The following is a 24,338-nucleotide window of genomic DNA, read 5'->3' as shown; positions in this document are numbered from 1 at the left end:
CATAGCTCCTTGAAAGTGGAGTTGCAAGTAGATAGAATAGTGAAGAAAGTGTTTGGTATGCTTTCCTTTATTGGTCAGAGTATTGAGTACAGGAGTTGGGAGGTCATGTTGCAGCTGTACATGACATTGGTTAGGCCACTGTTGGAATATTGCATGCAATTCTGGTCTCCTTCCTATCGGAAAGATGTTGTGAAACCCGAAAGGGTTCAGAAAAGATTTACAAGGATGTTGCCAGGGTTGGAGGATCTGAGCTACAGAGAGAGGCTGAACAGGCTGGGGCTCATTTCCCTGAAGCGTCAGAGGCTGAGGGGTGACCTTATAGAGGTTTACAAAATTATGAGGGGCATGAATAGGATAAATAGACAAAGTCTTTTCCCTGGGGTCGGGAAGTCCAGAACTAGAGGGCATAGGTTTAGGGTGGGAGGGGAAAGATATAAAAGAGACCAAAGAGGCAACGTTTTCACACAGAGGGTGGTATGTGTATGGAATGAGCTGCCAGAGGATGTGGTGGAGGCTGGTACAATTGCAACATTTAAGAGGTGTTTGGATGGGTATATGAATAGGAAGGGTTTGGAGGGATATGGGCCAGGTGCTGGCAGATGGGACTAGATTGGGTTGGGATATCTGGTCAGCATGGACAGGTTGGACCGAAGGGACCATGCTGTACATCTCTATGACTCTATTAGGCTGTTCATGCATTGTCTATGCAAGGTACGAATTTAGACTTCCTTCAAGTATGCATAACATTAATCCCTGAAATTAGGCTCAACAAAACCCAAATATGGCAGAAACAGTTGGAGATTAAATCTACTACATTTACAAACCAACTATAAACTTACATAATTATATTATATAATATGAAAATTCATGATTTTATTAGCAAGTCCTGATTCTAAGAGTTTGTCTCCTAATTTAGAAGATGGCTTTGGAATGACTGCACACTTCAAAATTATGAACCCAGGGATCAGGCTGACTGTTCTCGTTATTTAACAATCACTAACATATAAACTCAGCTCTCCCACAAGTACTCTAGTTGTGTACAGCTTTCTCAAAGCAATCTGAAATTTTTAAATCTACTCTCAGAATATTGAGTATGACAGCAATATTGGATACAAAATGAAGCAGAGCATGATAGATGAAAAACACACATCCCTCCCTGGCAGGCGCAATGCTTTCTATACACAGTTTGAGCAGAATACCAGTGGCACAGTGATGCCTGCCCAACAGCTGCAGATACACCTGTTCCCTCGGTCACACTGCAGATGTCAGATCAGTTTTCCTGGGAGTCAACCCAAGAGAGGGGCAAGATGGTGACCCCAGCCCAGCACTCAGATCCTGTGTGGACCTACTAGCATTGACATTTTCAACCTCTCCCTCCTATAGGTCGAAATTCCTGCCTACTTCAAGAAGACCACCATCATCCCCGTACTTAAGAAAGCACATCCAATGTGCCATAATGACTACTGCCCAAAGGGTCTGATTGCAATCATCATGAAGTGCTTCAAAAGGCTGGTCATGGCCCACATCAACTTCCGCCTGTCTCAATTCACTACAACTTTCCTACTAATGTAACAGGTCAATAAGTCTTATTCCCAGCCCTGCACTCACCTCTGGAACATCTGGACAAGAAGGACATCCACATCATACTCCTGCTCATTGAAGGCGGAGCTGTAGTCAACACATTATCCCCTCCAGACAGATCTCAAAACCCCATGATCTTTGTCTTGATTCTGCTCTCTGCAACTGGATCCTCAGCTTTCTGACCCGTAGACCGCAATCAGTTAAGATAGGTAACTGCACCTTCTCCACAATGACACTCAACACTGGAGCTCTGCAAAGATGTGTTGTCAGCCCCCTAATGTACTTCATCTACACCTGTGTTGCCAAATTTAAACAAATATCATCTGCAAGTTTGCTGCTGACACCACCGTAGTAGAAGAGATACCTAACAATGACAAGTAAAAATACAGAAGGATGATAGAGGGCTTGGTGATGTGGTGCAAGAGAACAACCTCTCTCTCAATGTCGGTAAAAACTAAAGAACTGATTTCTGATTTCAGAAAGAAAAGAGCAGAACATGCCCCCCTCTACATCAACAGAACTGAGGCTGAGATGGTGAGAGCATCAAGTTCCTTAGGGTGATAATAACCGCAACTATACACATTGATGCGAAGGTCTAGAAGGTGCAACAATGCCTCTTCATCCTCAGGGGGTTCAGGAAATTTGGCATGTTCACAATGATCTTCACCAGCTTCTATAGATGCACCATTGAAAGCATACTGTCTGGGAGCATAACAGCCTGGTATGGCAATGGCTCTGCCCAGGACTGTAAGAAACTATAGAAGGAGCTGGCACAGCCCAGGCCATCATAGAAGTCAACGTTCCACCATGGATTCCATTTACATGTCTCGTTGCCACGGAAAGGCTGTCAACATTTACAAAGTTCAACTGAACCCCAGTAATGATCTCCTACAACATCTTGCATCAATAGAAGATACAGAAGCCTGAACAAACTCACCAGCAGGCTGAGGAACAGTTTCTTCCCAGCCGTTATTCAACTGCTGAATGCACTCTCTAGCCTCAAATATTGCTGAATCTTGCTCACGTTTCAGTTCAATCATTGTGCCAGTTCCTGAATGCAATGTGACTGTTGTGCAAGAGTACTGAGGTCTTGTAGTTAGGAAATGCTTCTTCGCATCTTAAGGTGTCAGAATTTCAAGCATTCCTTCTTCTCTTAAACTGGTCCATACTTGTCATTGTTATCACTTCTTTCCACAGGCACACATGTAATAGGATCACTCCCTTTGCTAGATTAGTAATCTAGTCTTTTAATTGTGAATAATACTATTGCCAGGAGTGCCATGAACTGCTCATGTTTTAAATACAAATTCCACAATCACATGCAAGAAAAGCACTTTTAAACTTAGTTTATGTGGTTGCGATAAAACAGAAAGATACAGCTCCAGCAGACTGGTGGCAGGACAAAGATTGGTGCAGTATAAAAAGTAGTGAACTACTTACTGGAGGCCCAACAAGACCTGGTTCTCCAAGATCACCGATTGGTCCCTGTTCACCCTGTTGTTAAGAGGAAAACATTTTAAATTCTGTGATTCCATAAATTTAGGTTTTTACTTCAGCTTTACCCTAGTTGTAAGTTTACTTACAAATCACTTTTAGAACCATACATTGGTACTGCACAGATCATCCAGGAGTTCATGCTCCTGATGCTGAGCATCATGTTATTATCAACAACTTCTCCTACTTTGGTCATTATTTTAAAAAGCATTCTTAATTTCTTAATTGATCTGCCCGGTTTTGCTTTCGGTAATTATGACTATGCTCTACCCAAAATTGGTAAAGTGATGAGAGTTGGGACAACATTAATCCAGAGACACATGTCAATTCGTCAAAACTTGTGCAGGTAGTTACTGTGGCCACCTGTCCCCCAAAGTCCTGTCCATTCCCAGGTGGCCCTGAGAATATACAGTGTCCACTGGTACACAGAAGTCTTCCTGTAACTGAGGCACCACAAGAGCGAGAGTAAATAGGACATAGTTGGTTCCCTGTGGTTTCTGTTTTGCATGTTTTGCTTCTTTGTCTCTTCAAAACAAAAACAGCACCTTTCATTGATAACCAGGGATAGTCCTCAGAATTCTTGTTGTTCTAATTGCGAAAATAAAACAAGTAACTGGCTGTGGGTTCCACATTTAGCTAAGATTGAAGTAAATTACAGAACCAAGAAACAATTGACTGGTTAAGCCACTTCTGGAATACTGCATGCATTTCTGGTCTCCCTGCTATAGGAAGGATGTTGTGAAACTTGAAAACGTTCAGAACAGTTTTACAAGGATGTTGCCAGGATTGGAGAGTTTGAGTCATAGAGAGAGGATGAATGGGTTGAGGTTATTTTCCCTGGAGTATCGGAGGCAGAGAGATGACCTTATAGAGGTTTATAAAATCATGAGGGGTATGAATTAGCCAAGGTCTTTTACCTGGTGTGTGGAGTCAAAAACTAGAGGACATAGGTTCAAGGTGTGAGGCGAAAGATTAAAAGGGACTGAAGGGGCAATTTTTCATGCAGAGGGTGGTGCATGTATGGAATATGCTGCCAGAGGATGTGGTGGAGATGATACAATTACCATAAGACCACAAGACATCAAAGCAGAAATGAGGCCATTCAGCCCTTTGAGTCTGCTCCACTATTCATCATGGCTGATAAATTTCTCAACTCCATTCTCCTACTTTCTCCCCAAACCTTTTGATCCCCTTGACAATCAAGAACATATTGATCTCAGCGACCTTGATTCCACAGCCTTCAGTGGCATTGAATTCCATAAATTCACCACTTTCTGCCTGAAGAAGTTCCTCTTCATCTCCAATATGCTCTCTTTACTTTAAGGCTGTGCCCTCGAGTCTCTAGTCTCTCTTGCTAATAGAAACATCTTTGCAATGTCCATCCTGTCAATATTCTGTAAGTTTCAATTAGATCACCCCTCATCCTTCTAAACACAATCGAATATAGTCCCAGAGTCCTCAAATGTTCCTCATATGTTTCAATTAGATCACCCCTCATCCTTCTAAACACAATCGAATATAGTCCCAGCCTTTCATTCTTGGGACAATTCTCATGAACCTCCTGTTGGACCCGCACCGGGGCCAGTACTTTCTCAGGAAGAAGATCCAAAATTGCTCACGATATTCCAAATGTGGTCTGACCAATGCCTTAGAAACCATCAGAAATGCATCTCTGCTTTTGTATCCTCGGCCCTTTGAAATGAATGCAGACATTGTATTTGCCTTCTGAACTACTGACTCAGCCTGCAAGTTTATCTTAAGAGAACCCTGAACTCGGACTCCTAAGTTCCTTTGCATTTCAGATTTCTGAATTTTCTTCCCATTTCAAAAATTGACTATGCCTCTATTCTTTGTACTCAAATGCTGGCATCACACTTTCCCACACTGTATTCCATCTGCCACTTCTTTGCCCACTCTCCTAACCGGTTTAAATCCTTCTGCTGCCTCTCCACCTCTTCAACACTACCTGGCCCTACACCTATCTTTGTATTACCTTCAAACCTAGCCAGAATGCATTCAGATCATTCATCTAGATCAGTAATGTATAAAGTGAAAAGTTGTGGTCCCAACACTAACTCTTATGGACCACCACTAATCACCAGCTGCCATCCCCACTCTTTCTTCTGCCAGACAGCCAAGCTTCTATCCATACTAGTACCTTGCCACTACACTCACCTCTATCTCCAACCGTCATGAATTTTTTGGCATGTTACTCTTGTCTTCTACTGTAAAGACTGATGCAAAGTACTTCTTCTGTTCCTCTGCCATTTCTTTTTCCCCATTACTACTTCTCCATCGTCATTCTCCAGCAGCCCAATGTACACTTTTGACTCTATTTTGCCCTTTATGTATCTAAAGAAACTCGTGCAATCTTGTTTTATACTACTGGTTAGCTTACCCTCATTTAACCTTCTCCCTCCTTATTTCTTTTTTAGTTGTTCTCTGTTGACCTTGGTAGGCTTTCCAATCCTCTGGCTTCCCACTGCCCTTTGCTGCATTCTATGCTCTCTTTTGCTCTCTCTGACTTCCCTTATCAGCCATGAGTGCCTTGTCCTCCCTTTAGTATTTATCTTTTTCCTCAGAATGAATTTTTTCTTTGACTTCTGACTTACTCCCAGAAACTCCTGCCATTGCTGTTCCACTGTCTTTCCTGCTCGACTCCTCTCCAAGTCAATTCCGGTCAGCTACTCCCTCATGCCTCTGTGATTGCCTTTATTCAACTGTAATACCATTACATCTGATTCTAGCTTCTACCTCTGCAATTGCAGAGTAGATTCTATCATATTATGGTCACTACATCCAAACAGTTCCTTCACGTTAAGCTCCCTTCTCAAGTCTGCCTCATTGCACAACACTAAATCCAGAATTGCCTCTTCCTTTGTGTGCTCCACTACAACCTGCTCCAAAGAGCCATCTCATAGACATTCCACAAGTTCCTTTTCTTGCAGTCCACTACTAACCTGATTTCCCTAGTCCACCTGTAGTTTGAAATTCCCATGATCACTGTAACCTTGCCTTTCTTACATGCCTTATCTATCTCCTGGTATATCTTGTGTCCAACATCCTGATGGCTGATTGGAGGCCTGCACATAACTCCATTATGGTTTTTTAACCTTTGCAGTTTCTCAATTTTATCCATACAAATTCTATATCATCTGACCCTACATTGTTTCTTGCTATTGATTTTATTTCATTTCTTATGAACAAGACAACCCCACTCATTCTGCCCACCTGCTTGTCTTTTCTATAGGAAGTATCTCTTTGGATATTTAGCCCCTAGTCCTAATCCTCTTGCAGCCACGTTTTCGTGATGCCCACCTGCCAATTTCAATCTATGCCATAAGCTCATTTACGTTATTTTGTATACCACGTGCATTTAGATACAACATCTTCAGTCCTGTATTTACCATCCCTCTTCTCATAGTCATCCCCTTATCCAATGTGCTTGAAGTTTGATTCCTAACCCATTCCAAACACTGTCCTATTTTGTGTTCTGGAGACCTTAATAACCTCCCCTGAGTTCTCCTTTCTTTTCATTCTTTTCCATGCAATTGAATCCACTCCCACAGATGTTAACCTGCTGCTTTGTTTTTCTTAGACATTACATTTGTTGGAGTTCTACCCTCACCCACCTTCCTTTACACGTCAAAATCCTGTTGACCACCTATTGGTCCCAGCTTGGTTCAGGTGTAGACCGTCCCAACAGTATAGGTTCCTCCTGTTTCAATACTGATCCCTCCCATTTCAACATTGATGCCAGTGCCCCATGAAATGGAACTCCTCTTTCCCACATCACTTTTGTAGCCATTTAAAAGGCATCTGGATGGGTACATGAATAGGAAGCATTGAGGGGATATGGGCCATAGGACCATAAGATATAGAAGTGGAAGTAAGGCCATTTGGCCCATCAAGTAAATATGCTGGCCTTATGCTGGCAAATGATTAATTTAAGATATCTGGACAGCATGGATGAGTTGGACAGAATAGTCTGTTTCCATGCTGTACAATTCTATGACTGCAGATTGTGACTTGAAAAAAAGTTCCTTTGTTCCCCTCTTTTGTTTCTCTTTTTGCTCTTTATGCGATATTCCTAGCTCCTAATGGAGAATGGTGTTCAAGCTGGCAGGTGCAGCCTAGTTTCTCATCCAAATTACCCCCATCATGTGTGGGTCTCCAAGAGTAAAGTAATTTAACTTTGTGGAGCATCACAGTTTAACTCATTGTCTATACACAGGCAAAGGAACCAAGCAAGACCTCCCCCTCAATCAAATGACAGCTCAAATCGCTGAACGCTAGATTGACTTCCAGAAGGATACTGTGGTCTAACGGGAGTGGGTTGCATCCAGCCAGTCCTCTATTAAGTTGGTCACTAAACGAAGGACTTTACGTCAAACCGTTATAAAGCTCTGTTTAGACCAAAATATATGTATTGCATACAATTCTGGTCAACATTTTCCTAGAAGGATTTGAGGGTCCTTGAAAAGGTTCAGAAGAGCTTTACCAGAATAGTTCCAGGAATGAGGGATTTCAGCTACACAGTTGGTACAGAGAAGCTGTGTTTGTTCTCTTTGGAACAAAAACGAAATGGAGGATTGTTTTCATTGAGGTGATCCAGATAATAATGGATTTAGGCACGGTGACTCAGTGGTTAGCACTGCTGCCTCACAGCACCAGGGTCCCAGGTTCAATTCCAGCCTCAGGTGATGGTCTGTGTGGAGTTTGCACATTCTCCCAGTGTCTGCGTGGTTTCCTCCAGGTGCTCAGGTTTCCTCTCACAGTCCAAAGATGTGCGGGTCAGGTGAATTGGCCATGCTAAATTGCCCAGAGTGTTAGGTGCATTAGTCAGAGGGAAATGGGTCAGGGTGGGTTACTCTTCGGAGTGTTGGTGTGGACTGGTTAGGCCAAAGGGCCTGTTTCCACACAGTAGGTAATCTAATCTAATCTAGGTAAACTAGACCAGGAGAAGCTGTTTCTATTAATTGATGGTACAAGAGCTAGGCAGTACCGATTTAAAGTTCTGGGCAAGAGATACAGGGAGTATGGGAGAAAGAACTCTTTTATACAAAGAACGGAATGGTCTGAAACTTGCCATCCTTGTGGGTAGAGTGAAGTGCAGACTATCTCTCTACAGTTCAAAGGATCTTCATTATAGAAAGGAACAACAATTTATTTTGCATGGCAAATGGTGGGCTGTTTAATTGGCAAGTGGAGTCTGATTGGTAGAGGTGTTGTCATGGAGAATATACCAAGATATTGAAGTTATACAGAATTATTAAATCCATGCAATGCAGCAAGAGACCATTTATCCTATCCAGTCTGCACTGACACTCTGAAGAGCGACCCATCCAGAACGTGGCCTCCATCCTATCCCTGTAACTCCACACTTACCATAACTAATCCACCTAGCCTACACATGCCTAAACACCACAACTATTTAGCATGATCAATCTACGTAACCTGCACAACTGTGGGAGGAAACTGGAGCACCCAGCAGATATGGGGAGAATGTACAAACTCCACAGCAGCCTGAGGCTGGAATCGAAGCCAGGATCCTGGTGCTATGAGGAAGCAGTACTGAGCCATCAACCTGTCCCACTTAGAGTATACAGCAAAGGTTTGACCAATCCTAGTTGACTGGAGAGGTGAAGATGGATCACCTTCCTGAGCATTTTGTTATAACTGAGCAATTTGCTACTATGTACATGGGGCTGTGATCAGTCAATTACATTGGTGCAAACCTGGAGTTACATTTAAATGAGGCGAGATAAGCCAATTTCGGAACTAGCTGGCTTCTAAGGACAATCCGACTGCTTTATTGTCACCTTTATGGATGGCAAATCTTTCATTTCCATATACAGCAAAATGATTTCAGATTCTCAAACTGTCATAGTGGGAATTGAACTTATTTGACATTGTCCGATAAAAGGTAAATCATGATAAAATTGATCAGCAATGAATCGATGGAAAGGTCAGAAGAGTTTATAATTAAGTTACAGTCAACCTTATGAACATCACAATTCTCTATTGGTAACAGGATGTTCTTATATCATGCTGATAGTATATTTTTCTCTGATCATTTTCTGTGTATTTTTGTGGGTCTGTGGTCCAGGATTCAGTTTTTATAAAAAAACAGAATAAACTTTACAGATCATGTAATGGTCCCATACATTCATACGAGTTCAAAATAAACTTACAGGTTTACCAGGAGATCCCATTGTGCCATTCAATCCAGCTGGACCTCGATCACCCTGTTTGCAAGTAAATAAAGCAAAGATTAAATGGGAAGGAAAAAGCATTGATTGCAACCTCTATATTAAAGATTTAAAATACTTCATTTTCAAGGATACCAACAATCTGGAAAACTGCAACAATTAGCTCACTAGTTTGGCATTTTTCTAATTAATTTGAAGTCAAATGTACATTTGGTCCACTGACCTTTTGCTGTTTTTATTATTTGTTTGACAGAAACTTAACAAGGAAATCTAAAAAGATCACCTGGACACAAGTGGATCCTTCCACAGAATAAACTGAAGGGACTTGGGAATTCTAGTTCAAGACTTTGTTAAGGTTAACATACAGGTTCAGTTGGCAATTAGGAAGGCAACTATTAACTTTCATTTCAAGAGAGCTAGAATATAAGAGGTGTTCTGCAGAGGCGGTATAAGGCTCTGATCAGATTCACTTGGAAGATTGTGAGTGGTTGTGGGCGACATTTCTAAGGAAATCTGTACTGGCATCGGAGGGGGTCCAGAGAAGGTTTATAAGAATTATCCAAAGGATGAAGGGCTCCAGGTCTGTACTCAACAGCATTTAGAAGGTTGAGGGGGATCTCTTTGAAACTTACAGAACACTGACAGACCTGGATGAGTACACATGGAGAGGATGTTTCCACTTGTAAGAGAGACTAGGACCCAAGTACGTAGACTCAGAGTAAAGGAATGACCTTTTGAACTGAGATGAGGAGGAATTTCTTCAGCCAGAGGGGGATAATCTGTGGAACTCATTGCTGTCAAACAATCATTTCTTCCAGCATTTATTCTTTAAGCTACAAATTTAATCCATATCAAATCTTTGCTGAACTTTCAATTTAGTAATTTAGTCTACTTTCAATAGTTTAGCTTGTTTTGAAATGATTTGCATGTAGTCTGGAATTTCATACTGTAATGAAGGCATGAATATAGAATAACTTCCAATAACTTCAGGAGGGGCAAAATACCCAACCTTAAGTCACACAGGGGTCCACTTTTGCAATAGGAAATGTTCAAAATAAACCTTTGAAAATGGCTAAATGGTGAGAATGGAGGATTAGAGAAGTTAACCTTAATTTCCTGGCCAAGATTTAATTTGCTGTTTTGAAATTGTCTTCGACTATTCTCTCAGCCCGCTAATTTAGCTAAAATTAATTATCCAGAATCAATAGATTTCAAATGCTTTCATCTATGTACCACCTCGGTGGAACAAAAATACGTGCCACATAGCAGTCCAATTTATCCAGTTTTGCTTGTCACTGTAAAAATACTCAAAATCCATGAGAGGAATGGCACAGTCTGCAATGAGACATCAGTGAGATGCCATCTGGTCCCAAGCTGGACAATATCAGTTCAAGTTCTCCAAGTTCAGTCAGTCCATCTTCTTTGTGGCCAGCCAAGAAATGCTGAAAATTCAATCTCTGTGTTGTTGGGAGTAAGGGCCGGTGATTCAGAGTAAAATCTGCCAAGCCTGGGTATTATATGGAACCAAAATGTCCCTTGAACTTTCTCACTGATTACCAGATTCAGTGGCTTAGGTTTCGGAGAAGGATCATTTGAAGGAGTTTTGTCCAGAGACCTCATTCTGGGGACTACTGGGGAACAGGGGAACTTTACTTAAAATGGGGCAAATTGTTTATTGACAATTAAAATTGTTTGGGCTCACAAGAATAGTTCAAAATACAATCACTTCATACCTTCGCTCCCATTGCACCCTGAAGTCCTGGAGAACCAGGCAAACCCTGAAATTTAAAGACAGAGTCAACAATTAAAAAAGGTTTTCTTCCCTAAGCATCAAAAAATGCGTCAATTCAACCTACTTTGTTTACTGCAATGCATCTTGTAAATAGTATACACTAGTGCCACTTTGTAATACTATTTCAGGGAATGAATACTTAAAGTGGTAGAATGGTACCAATCAGGCTGCTTTGTCCAGAGTGGAGTTCAGTTGGCGGAGCTCCACTTACCCAAGCAAGAGGATTCAGAGCAATAAGCTCCATTACTGGTCAACAGATATGCCAACAAGAACAATATGAAAATAAGTCACCATTTCTACCTGGTCTACCTATGGTTTCAATGGCATAATCCCAATTCATGATCCCTCACTCCAATCCTAGAACTGCATCCTCAACTCCAGGTGATAATAAGCTCATGCACACATAGAACATGACTTATTTAGAAACCAGTCAGTAAATCTATCTTCATTTACATCTCAATGATCATCTCAAAGGGCAATGAAATTCTAAATGCCTCTTCTTTCTTATCAGACTCTTTCAACTCACTCCCTTCCACTTTCATCTTCATGTCTGCTCGACATTTGGGGATTGTGTGTCTCTAAATCTGAGTCTATAGAAACACCTGCTTCCTGTGATTCTGTTCTCCCCAATATCTCCAGTCCCTCCTTGACCCTAGCTCCAGTATGACAACAGTCCAGAACTCCTTTCATGTTACCAAGCACATCACTTTTCCAAGGCTTCTGCCCTTGACCAGTTTCCAACCATTGAAATCCCTCCCCTCAGCTGGAATGCATATAAACATAACCAGAACTTATCTACCAGACCCTCCTACACATGAAAACACCATAATTACACAATCCTTGACCCTCAGTTCTTTTTCACTACTTGTCCATTTCCTCTTCGCTACCACACTCTTGATTCAAAAGGATACCCAGCATTCACTTTTTGAATTCCTACAGCTTGCAATACATTCAATCAATAATACTAAGACTACCCTAATCAGAGACATTACTGGCAGTTTATGTATCTGTCACTGACCCTCTTTATCTTTCCTCAATCTCTGCTTGTTTTCAATGCTAAGCTGTCAATCACTTAAACATCCTCCATCACTGCTGCTTCATGTTCTAATTCTATTCTCACCATAGCTAAATACTTCCCCTCCCAATGTTCACATGCACATTATTTGAGTTCATCACTCACCACTTCTTAGCACATCTGTCTGATGCCCTTTGCCAACAACACCTAAATAATTTGCCCACAATGTCCTTTTTTACATTGCCATCATCTTTAATGTTATGCTCTGACATTTGACTCTCCACTTGTTGTCAAGATGTGGATAAGCCAGAGGTATTGCAATGTCAAAATGTCAGAATGAAAGCCAACAGGTTCAGCTTGACCAGAAACTCAGCATTTATCCACTGATTCTGCTGAATAGTAGAGCATATTTGAAAGACCAAATTTTTTTTAGATTAGATTACTTACAGTGTGGAAACAGGCCCTTCGGCCCAACAAGTCCACACCGACCCGCCGAAGCGCAACCCACCCATACCCCAACATATACCCCTTACGTAACACTACGGGCAATTTAGCATGGCCAATTCACCTGACCCGCACATCTTTGGACTGTGGGAGGAAACCGGAGCACCCGGAGGAAACCCACGCAGACACGGGGAGAACGTGCAAACTCCACACAGTCAGTCGCCTGAGGCGGGAATTGAACCCAGGTCCCTGGCGCTGTGAGGCAGCAGTGCTAACCACTGTGCCACCGTGCCGCCTCAAATGGCCTATCTCTGCTTCTATTTTCTATGTTTCAGTGGTGATATGGTTCAAATGGGTTCAGAATGGTGGATCATGGCCATGAAACCATCAATGATTGTCATAAAACCCCATCTGATTCACAAAAGTCCTTTAGGCAAGGAAATCTGCCACTCTTGATTGGTCTGACCAACATGCGACTACAGATCCACAATAACGTGATTGATTCTTAAAAAGACTGAACAAACCACTCAGTTCAAAATATTAAGGAGTGGACACAAAATGCTAGTATCACCAGTGATGCACATATCGCATAAGAATAAATTTTAAAGAATAGAGCATAATGACACACGGCTTGTTATCTTCCCAGTCCAACATCGGGTCCAACCTCATACCATCCTGTGAAATATCCCAGATTTCCATCCCAACCTTTACGCCTTTATCCTGCCATTAGACAATTGAATTTCCTTAATTCTTTCTTGCTTTTCCCCTAAGAAGATACCACCTGTTCCACACAAAATCAATTTACCAATAGATTCCTATCCCTAACGTGTTATCTCTGAGCAAATAATCCTCACTCTCTTATATATCTCTCCTTGCACTAACAAATTTCAGTTTCCCCCTCCAGCCCTACACCGATGAAGCTAATGCCCATTCTCCCCTCCTTCCACTCTACCAATGATGAGAGAATCTCACCTATCTGTTCTTCATACACTCCAACTCCTTTACTTCATCGCACTTCCTTCATGTCCCTCTTCATCAGCCATCTCCATTCATTTTCCATTTGATGCCTGCTTGAGTTTGATTGCTACCTATTGTGAAGGCATCTTGGTTTTTAGTACATATGTGAGCTGCAGTCTAACCAAAGTGCTCCAAACAAGGAGAGAAACTGTCACAACTCCAATTGTTCGGGCAGAATAATGATTCCCTACAGATCCACTCTGAAACCTAAAGTTACAGAGTCATAGAGATGTACAAGCGCAGAAACAGACTCTTTGTTCATGCTGACCAGATTTCCCAACTGAATCAAGCACTAGGCCCATATCCCTCTAAACCCTTTCTGTTCACATACTCATCGAGATGCATTTTAAATGATGCAATTGTACCAGCATCCACCACATCCTCTGGCAGCTCATTCCATACACGCACCACCCTCTGCGTGAAAAGGTTGCGCCTTAGGTCCCTTTTATATCTTTCCCCTCTCACCCTAAACTTATGCCCTCAAGTTCTGGACTCCTCCACCCCATGGAAAAGACTTTGTTTATCCATCCTATCCATGCCCCTCATGATTTTATAAACCTCTATGAAGTCACCCCTCAGCCTTCAACACTCCAGGGAAAACAGCACCAGTCTATTCAGCCTCTCCCTATAGCTCAAATTCTGCAACCATGGCAACATCCTTGAAAGGGTTCAGAAAAGATTTACAAGTTTCACAATCCTTCCAATAGGAAAGAGACCAGAATTGCATACAATATTCCAAAAGTGGCCGAACCAACGTCCTGTACAACCGCAATATGACCTCCCAACTCCTATACTCAATACTCTGACCAATAAATGAAAGCATACCAAACGCCTTCTTCACTATCCTATCTTCCTGCGACTCTACTTTCACGGAGCTATGAACCTGCACTCCAAGGTTTCTTGGTTCAGCATTCCCTCGGACTTTCCCATTAAGTGTACAAGTCCTGTGAAGACTTGCTTTCCCAAAATGCAGCACCTTGCATTTATCTAAACTAAACTCCATCTGCCACTCCTCAGCCCACTGGCCCACCTGATTGAGATCTGTTGTAATCTGAGGTAACCTTTTTTGCTACCCACTACACCTCCAATTTTGGTGTCACCTGCAAACTTACTAACTATACCTTCTATGTTCATATCCAAACCATTTATATAAATGATGAGAAGTAGTGGACCCAACACTGATCCTGTGGCACTCCACTGTCACAGGCCTCCAGATCAGGGAAAGCAACCCTCAATCACTACCATGTGTCATCTACCTTTCAGCCAGTTCTGTATCCAAATGCCTAGTTCTCCCTGTATTCCATGAGATCTAACCTTGCTAACCATTCTCCCATGGGGAAACCTTGTCAAATGCCTTTACTGAAGTCCATATAGATCACATCTACTGCTCTGCCCTCATCAATCCTCTTTGTTACTTCCTCAAAAAACTCAATCAAGTTTGTAAGACATGATTTATCATGCACAAAGCCATGTTGACGATCCCTAATCAATCCTTGCCTTTCTAAATACATGTAAATCTTCTCCCTCAGGATTCCCTCCAACAACTTGCCCACCACTGATATTAGGCTCACCGGTTTATAGTTTCTTGGCTTGTCCTTACCACCTTTCTTAATGGTACCACGTTAGTCAGCCTCCAGTCTTCTGGCACCCTCACCTGTGACTATCAATAACACAAATATCTCAGCAAGAGGCCCAGCAATCACTTCCCTAACTTCCCACAGAGTCTAGGGTACACCTGATCAGGTCCTGGGGATTTATCCACCTTTATGCATTTCAAGACATCCAGCGGTTCTAACAGTTGATGTTAAGTCACGTGCAGAAGTTACACTTACAGGGAAACCTCGAGGTCCGGCTTCACCTGGAGCTCCTGGTTTACCAGCTTCACCCTACGAAGAAAGTAAAGAAGGAAGTTGTAAAACTCAAATCGAAGAATGAGGCAAAACATTTCTGAAAGAATTTGGAAGGTTTCAATCTTACCTTTGATCCAGGCATCCCAGGTATACCATCCCGTGCATCAACACCTGGTAATCCCTTGTACAGAAAACACAAGGCTCTTCAGGAGCAGCAGTGCAGTGAATTCAACTGATTATGCAAATGAGCTCTACATTGTGTACAGGTGACAAGGAAGCACCAATTGACAAGAAAATAAATGCAACATTCAGTCATGTTCTGGGAAGGCAGAGACAATGTTCATACCTCGGGGTTGGGACAATTTTAGTATAATACCTTTTCTATTTATTCATTTTGTGGGATGTGGGCATCGCTGGCTGACCAGCATTTATTGCCCATCCCTAATCACGGTCAAATCATTAACTTAAAAATAAAATAGTGTTAATGCTTGAAATATGAAATAAAACAATAAATGCAGGAGAAACTCAGCACATCTGGACCATCTGCGGAGAGCGAAAAGCAGAGTTAACGTTCCAAGTCAAATGGACTTGCCTACAGAGTTCTGAAGAGGAGTCATGTTAGAGTTGAAACCTTGATTTTATTTCTCTCTCCACAGATTCTGCCATACCTGCTGAGTTTCTCTAGCACTTTCTGTTTTTATTTCAAAACATCAGTACATCTCTTCCCGTTAGATATTTGTTCTCCCTTGGTTACCATACCCTTTTTAGATGTTTTTCTTTATTTCAGATTTCAAGGTTTATCCTGTTTTTCCAAACTCACAGTTGCATTTTAATATAGGGGATATCCAAGATTGACTTTTTAGACATAAGCTGATAGCAGTTAAATAAAGAAAGAGCTAAACTGGTATCTTCTGGTAAATAAATAAGAAAACTGATGAAGAAACACTCACTGGTTCTCCTTTTGATCCTGGAGACCCTGTAATTCCCCTGGGACCAGGGCGACCCTGCAGTTTAAATAAGACAGACAGATCAGGTCAGTTTTATGAGTTGCACACAGCTTCATACATTGGAAGTGTAAATCAGAGGAGAGGGCATCAGGAGGCTGTAGAATGTTTCCCATTGACAGCAGGCTATGTTGACCTCTGTACTCAACCTTCCAGTGACATAAAGCCCATTGTAAAAGCCAAACCCCAAGACAAATTGGGTACCAATATGTAGGCTGATGAGTTAGCTTAAGAAAAAAATGAATAAGGCTCAGGAATGCATTCTTAGTTCGTGTCTACACATCACAGAGAGGTAGAGCTCGAAAGAAGCTGTTCAACCCATAATGCCTGTACTGGAACTTTAAAAAAGCTCTTCAATTAGTTCCATCACATGCATTTTTCCCATCACTCTGAAAATTTATTTTATTAAATATTTATCCAAGACCCATTAGAAAATTATTGATTCTGCTTCTTTCTGTAAGTTTCTGCAGTTCATCATAACTCTCTGTGTAGTGTTTTTCTCTTGTGGTCACTGGTTTTTCCCAGTTACAAAACAAAGCTTTTACTTAAGTCCATCACAGTTACTAAATGAATATGTGATGATATAAAATGAATGAGAATCTTTTATTTGAGGTGAAAAGTACGCACACATGAGAAAAATAATGAATAACATAATGAGACTTACAAGATCACCTTTAGGGCCTGGCTCACCCAGAGGACCTTGAGGGCCGACATCTCCCTGAAAAAGAATAGACAATTGTCACACACCTTTCGCAAAATAGTCATTATGTGGACTGCAACTTTGCTGCACGCATTACCCTAACAAAATGTCATGCTATGACACAATACTGCTATGCATCTAATTGAAAACGGCAACACTTTTTAAAATCCCAAATAAGACAAAGCCATTCAGTGACCACCACTGATGTACAATCTTTCTGAACAAATGCTCTAGTATCATCAAGTTACACTCCGGATCAGGAGTACAGCATCCTTGAGGTATTCTAAATTATTAACATGAAATGACTCAGCAAACTCAAACCTTTCACTTCAAACACTTAACTCTTTAATATATTTGATACATCAACTATAACTCAATATAATGGCTACAAGAGTAGGTCAGCAGCTAAGAATCATGTTGTGAAGAACTCACTTGCTGATTCCCCAAAACCTAGTAAGAGACAAAAAAAACTGCAGATGTTGGAATCCAAGGTAAACAAGCAGGAGGCAAGAACACAGCAAGTCAGGTAGAGAGAGGTGAACACAATAGAGGGAATGAGCTAAAAATGTGTTGCTGGAAAAGCACAGCAGGTCAGGCAGCATCCAAGGACCAGGAGATTCGACGTTTCGGGCATAAGTCCTTCTTCAGGAATGAACATTCCTGAAGAAGGGCTTATGCCCGAAACGTTGAATCTCCTGTTCCTTGGATGCTGCCTGACCTGCTGTGCTTTTCCAGCAACACATTTTCAGCTCTGATCTCCAGCATCTGCAGACCTCACTTTCTCCACAGTAGAGGGAATGACCTAGTTGGTTGATGGGAGGAATGAATTTGGTTGGTAGCTGGAAGGCGGGGTCAGTCAGGAAAGGGTGAGCTGAGAAGGGAGTCGGGGGTTCTCTCTTTGCCCTCTAATACTCATGTCTAACCCTAAATTAATTATGTTGTCAGTCAAAACAGTGCCAGACGGCTGCAGAAAATTATTCTGACTCAGTATAATGAAATGACCACAAGCTAGTAATGTCATCTCATCGACTCTAATTAATGCTGTAATTACCATTCAAGTCACATATGCTGACACTCAAAAAATTGAACTGAGAATTACAGCATCAGGCTCTTGTGGTGTGATGGTAGTGTACCTAACCCTGAAACTCAGAGGTGTACGTTGATTAGAAAATACCTTACAAAAACTGTTGATTCAGTGAAAATAAAAATTAAATCCATTTCTAGGTCAAGCACTTGACCAGGTTTTAAGCCCAGGCACTAGTTCAATAATTGCAGCAAAGGGGCTCCATTGTGTAAGAGTAGTGTCCCTACCTCTAACCCAGGAGACATAAGATCAACACCCATCTCCTCCAGAGATGTGTTGTAACATGTCTAAATAGGGTGATTTGAAAGTAGAATTATGGCATGTTAAATTTAGAATCCTAATATTGAGCCGTTAACTTTATTTTTCAATGGAGTTGGATTAGTGCCAAATTTCACTCTAAAATTGAAGAAATTAGGGAAACTTCAAAACCCCACAATAAAGTGGACTTAAATGATTGGGAAAGCAGTGGAATTTATTTTGTGGAAGAGTAATTAGTATAAGTGAAATTAATAAATACCCACCGGTTTTGCACTTCCTAAATAACACTTTATTTATTAATAAATATCAGATTATTCTTACCTTGACTGTTTCAAAGTTAGTGCAGAGATAAATTAGGACAGAACTAATACTCAGCCTCCTATTCTTCAGGGAATATAGCCCCAGTATATTCCTTTCTAACTTTATTCCTTTCTAACTCAGACATTCCAGTCTCTGTAACATCACTGTAAATCTTTTTTGCACCCTTTCCAGTTAAGTAACATCCTTCTTATAGCAGGATGACCAGAATTGTACACAGTACTTCAAATGTGGTCTTACCAATGTCTTGTAAAGCTATAACATAAAGTCCCAACTCCCGTACTCAATGCACTGACTGCTGAAGGCAAGCATGCCAAATGCCTTCTTCACCACCCTGTCTCGGAGAAAGTGAGGACTGCAGATATTGGAGAGCAGATCAAAAAATATGGCACTAGAAAAACAGCAGGTCAGGCAGCATCCAATGAGCAGGAAAATGACGCTTCAGGCATAAGTCCTTCATCAGGTATCTTTGGTTGACAACAGTCCCCAGGGCCCTACCATTAACTACACAAGTTCTGTCCTGGTTTATCTTACCAAAATACAATACTTCACATTTCCCTGCATTAATTTCTATCCCATTCCTCGTCCCAATGGCCCAGTCGTTCAAGATCGCACTGTACTCTTAGATGACACTCTTCACTATCCACTATACCACTAATTTCAGTGCCATCCACAAACTTACTAACCACACATCCTACATTCTCATCTAAGCATTTATATAAATGATGAACAACAGTGGGTTAGTTGTGAATTAGTTGTGAAACTAATACTGATCTTTGTGGCACACCACTGGTCACAGGCCTCCAGTCTCAACAACAATCCTTTATCTTCTACCCTCAAGCCAAGTTTGTATCCAAGCGGCTAGCTCTCCCTGGATCCCATGTGATCTAACTTTACTAAGCAGTCGACAAGGCAGAACCTTGTCGAAGGCCTTGGGAAAGTCCATGTCGGGGGAATAACATCTACATTGCCCTGGCTTCATCTATTTTCTTGGTCAACTCTTCAAAAAACTCAATCAAATTTATGCAACACAATTATGCACACACAAAGCCTAACTATCCCTAATCAATCCTTGTCTTTCCTCTGTCTCAGAATCCCCTCCAACAAAGTACCCACCACTGAAGTTAGGCCCATTGCTCTGTTGTTTCCTTTTCTTGCCTAGCTTCCCACAATGTCCTGGAATACACATGATCAGGTCTTGAGGATTTATCTACTTTTATGTGTTTTAGGACCAACAGCACCTCCTCTTTGTGGACTCTTTTCAAGGCATCACTATTTATTTCCCTGAGTTCCCTAGCTTCCATGTATTTTTCCATGGTGAATACCCATTTGCACATAATAAGGCCAGCTCCAGAGAAATTTAACATCTTTTCGGCTTGCACATTGTGCTGAAGGTTGGAAGCTTAATCTGATATTTGCATCCAATCATTCTAGTAACAGAATTATAGAGTCCCAACAGTATGAATGCAAGCCATTGAGCCCATCAAGTCCACACCAACCCTCTAAAGAGCATCCCACCCAGATCCAACATCCTACTGTATCTAATAACACTGCATTTCCAATGTTTACCCTGCACACTCATGGACAGAATGGGCAATTTAACATGGCCAATCCACCTAAACTGCACATCTTTGGATGTGGGAGGAAATCGGAACATCTGGAGGAAGCCCAGGAATATACAGAGAGAATGTGTAAACTCCATACAGTCAACTGAAGCTGGAATCAAAACTGGGTCCCTGACATTATTTTACACTGCTGAACAATGATTTGAACGGATAATTCTTTTGATGCTTGTGGGAATCTTGCTATGTACAAATTAGACACTCCATCTGCATTAACAAATGACTACACTTCAAAAGTACTTAATTAGCTGTAAAGGCATTTTGAGATACCTTCAGAACATAACATGCTATATAATTTTTTGTTTATGTATATTGGCAGCACTTCCACAGTTTTTGTTCAAGGATATATTTACCACCTCATCAATAAATCAACAACTTCAATTCATTACCTTTGGAGCTAAAAATTAACGGGTGGTCACTTTGGAACTCAACTGACACAATGTGATATCATAACTTCCACATAATCAATTCTGGATATTCATGGATTACCAAGAAGCAGCACTCTGTCCACAGTCGCAGCATAAGATCAATACAGCAATATACGCATCACATATAACATAAACATTAACAGTGAAACCTTTCATGAGTTATGGTATAAGTAGAACGAATGAGGAGACAGTGGAATAGGAGGTTAACTCTACAATGCTACACCATTATAAAAATCTTCATTATTAAGATCACATATTTTCATCATCAGAACACTGACTTATCCCCCTTTGTTCCCTCACCACCAACCTACTGTGTCTACTGTTGTATTCCTCAGAGGCCTGTAGTATTGCCTGAAGATTTCAGATGATTTATCATACTGCCACTTGTGGGATGTTGCTATGTGCAGATTGCCTGCTCTATTTCCATAGGTTATAACAAGTACAAAAATTTAATCAGCCAGGAAGTATTTTCGGATGTGAAAGGTGCTATTTAAATGCAATCTTTCTTTCTTTAATGCAGTAGTGAGCTCCCAGAATGTCCCAATATCAGAAGTGAGGATATTGGCAACTGGACACAGTAACAATGAAAAAGCTAACCAACATAATCAGAATTATGTTGTAACGTTGAACCATATACACTGCACAACACTAAAGACGCCACCAAAGCCAAATGGTCTGTGGTGCAGTTCATTCTCAATCTGAGCTTCCTTCCAATCCTATTTAGTCTTTCCTCTCAGAATGATTTTCTATTTCTTGCTGTCTCATGCACTTGTTGAGCTTCCTGGAACTGCATCTATGCTATTTGCCTGCACAGTTCCCTGAGGTAGTGAGTTTCACATTCATACCACTCGGTGGCTAAATAAAAAAGGACAGTTACATATGCATTACTTACAGGTGAACCAATAGGACCAATGCCACCAGGTTCGCCATCCAATCCACGAAGACCCTGGAAAAATAAGCCAAGAAGATGGTTTTAGAAGGAAAAATATCCAACAACAATTCTTTTGACAGTGTTATGAACTTCAATAGTTAAAAAGTCACTATCATTATGCTATATGTAACAATACCTGCACAGGGCACTGACCATAATTGTAATGGGATCTGTGCACAGTCTGCTATCTTCCAACAGTGATAATCATTTGAAAGAACTTCCAACATGGTAGCACCATTCATTAACTCAGCTGTCATGTATCAGAATAATATGTGGCTGATGTTTGGTTCTCTATGGCAGTGAAGAAACATGTTAAATTTGCAGCAGAGGCATTCCGTTAAATATAGTCACTCCTTTATCACATGGCTGCCAACATCACTGAAATCTCTCCTCAACATTATACTCAACCAATTATAAGTGTAAAGGTAAGCATAATACCTCAAGGTCAACATTCACAGAATGAGCAAGAAGGAGCTCCCAATCAATTCTGTTACTTAGATTAGATTAGATTAGATTACTTACAGTGTGGAAACAGGCCCTTCGGCCCAACAAGCCCACACTGACCTGCCGAAACGCAACCCACCCATACCCCTACATTTACCCCTTACCTAACACTATGGGCAATTTAGCATGGCCAATTCACCTGACCCGCACATCTTTGGACTGTGGGAGGAAACCGGAGCACCCGAAGGAAACCCACGCAGACACAGGGAGAACGTGCAAACTCCACACAGTCAATCGCCTGAGGCAGGAATTGAACCCAGGTCTCTGACGCTGTGAGGCAGCAGTGCTAACCACAAGAAGAATGGATAGCCCGTAGACCTGCTGAAAACTGCTTCCCGGGGCGGGAATCGAACCCTGGCCACAGCAGTGAAAGCGCCGAATCCTAACCACTAGACCACCAGGGAGACTGCTGTTGAATCTCTACACCTATTGACACCAGCAGACAGGTTGACTGAAAATTAAGAAAATACTTTCATTCTGCTTGGCTTTCACACCAGCTGCAGTGCTGAGTAGGACATTTCATGGAAATTCGGAAATTATTGGCAATGGAAATTTTGCAAGAAGGGAGCTAACTCACTGTGGAACGTTGATACCTGTTATGGAACTGGCCCCAAGTTCATCGTTGTCGGACAATGACATGTGAACCAATTGTTAATAGCTTCAACCTCTACACAAAGGTATTTATTCACTTAAAGAAACAAATAATTTGTAGCCTGGCTTCTTCCGCACATGCATAGGCTAGTGTAGCGCACCAGGAGCGCCCCACAAAAAGAAACAAAAGCACAAAAGTATACTTTTTATAAATATGGAATTGAATTTTACGGCAGAGAGGAAAGCCCAGTGTGCTGCTCTGAGAGTTTAGATTCCATTTTACAAATCCTTGGTTAAACCACACCAGGAATCATTGGAAGCATTCTGGGCATCACACTTTAAGCAGCAGATATTGACCTGGAGGGAGTGCACTGTAGATTTGCCAGAGTAATACCTGAACACTAAGCGTATAATAAGGTAAGATTAAACAAACTTATGGTTGTATTGCCCATAATTTAAAATAGACAGGGCAAGGTGAGGAGGTATCATCTTAGTATTGAAGCCAGACCTTTCTGGAATTACGATTCATATGTTTATGCAAATGGTGGTGAAAGTTTAAACTCTCTTCCGCAAATCATAATTAATTCTAGATCACTTCATGGCTATCTAAGGAAGTTATGTTGAAGGAACATGTATATAATACTGCAAAAACTAGCGGTAGGTTAGAAGATTGGACAAAGCTACCTAGCAATAAAAATACTAAGAATTTCTGTAACTATTTAAAAATGAAGAAGGAAGCTAAAGTGAGCATTAGCCCTTAGTGAGTGACATTGGGGAATTAATGATGGGAAACAGGAAAATAAGGGAAGCACTTAACACATTTTTTGTATCAGTCTTCATTGCAGAAGTCACAAGAATACCCCAGGACTGTTTATAAATCAAGAGGAAAAAATAAGGAACTTAAAGCAATCAATCAATCACTGGGAAAAAGTGCTGGTAATACTGGATTAACACTGACAGGTCCCCACGGACCTGACCAACTAATACCTATTGGCTTTAAAAAAGTTATAATCTTCCAAGATTCATGAGATTCTGGAAAGGCCCCAAGTAATTGGTATATGACAAATATAACATCTTTACTTAAGAAAGCAGGAAACTATCAGCCTGTTGGTTTAATGTCTGTCATAGAGAAAATGCTAGAATCCATTATTAAGATGTAGAAAAGTCACGCATTGGGCAGAGTCAGCATGATTTGTGAAAGAGAAAATCTATTAACTTTATTTGAGCTCTTTGAAGTAACAACAAATAGGGTAGATAATGGGGAACCAACTGAGGTGATTTATTTGGATTTTTAAAATGTATTTATAAGATATATATCAAGAATTATTGCACATGATAAATGCACATGTATCTACACGAAGAGAATTGGTTAGGTAAACAGAAGCAACATTTCAGAATTAATGGTTCATCTTTAGGTTGGGAAAGCGTATCTAGCAGAATGCAGTAGAGATCCGTGCTAGGATCTCAACTATTTATGAAAGACTTTAATGACT

General features: G+C 41.1%; 1 protein-coding gene across 1 annotated transcript in view; it reads right to left on the bottom strand.

The window, feature by feature from the left end:
- The window catches only part of col9a1b (collagen, type IX, alpha 1b), a 137,560-nt gene that overhangs the window by 58,896 nt on the left and 54,326 nt on the right, over window positions 1-24,338 (bottom strand). Inside the window, exons 15-22 of the mRNA XM_060821282.1 lie at window positions 21,712-21,765; window positions 17,074-17,127; window positions 16,356-16,409; window positions 15,533-15,586; window positions 15,388-15,441; window positions 11,021-11,065; window positions 9,270-9,323; window positions 3,022-3,075 (exon numbers count right to left, since the gene is read on the bottom strand). Of these exons, the coding sequence (XP_060677265.1) occupies window positions 3,022-3,075; window positions 9,270-9,323; window positions 11,021-11,065; window positions 15,388-15,441; window positions 15,533-15,586; window positions 16,356-16,409; window positions 17,074-17,127; window positions 21,712-21,765 (423 nt within the window). The remainder of the gene's footprint in view (window positions 1-3,021; window positions 3,076-9,269; window positions 9,324-11,020; window positions 11,066-15,387; window positions 15,442-15,532; window positions 15,587-16,355; window positions 16,410-17,073; window positions 17,128-21,711; window positions 21,766-24,338) is intronic.

This window comes from Hemiscyllium ocellatum, chromosome 3 (genome assembly GCF_020745735.1).
Source record: "Hemiscyllium ocellatum isolate sHemOce1 chromosome 3, sHemOce1.pat.X.cur, whole genome shotgun sequence".
Taxonomy (NCBI): Eukaryota; Metazoa; Chordata; class Chondrichthyes; order Orectolobiformes; family Hemiscylliidae; genus Hemiscyllium; species Hemiscyllium ocellatum.
Note: the sequence above shows the minus strand (reverse complement) of the source record. Positions and strands in the feature narration are given on the sequence as shown.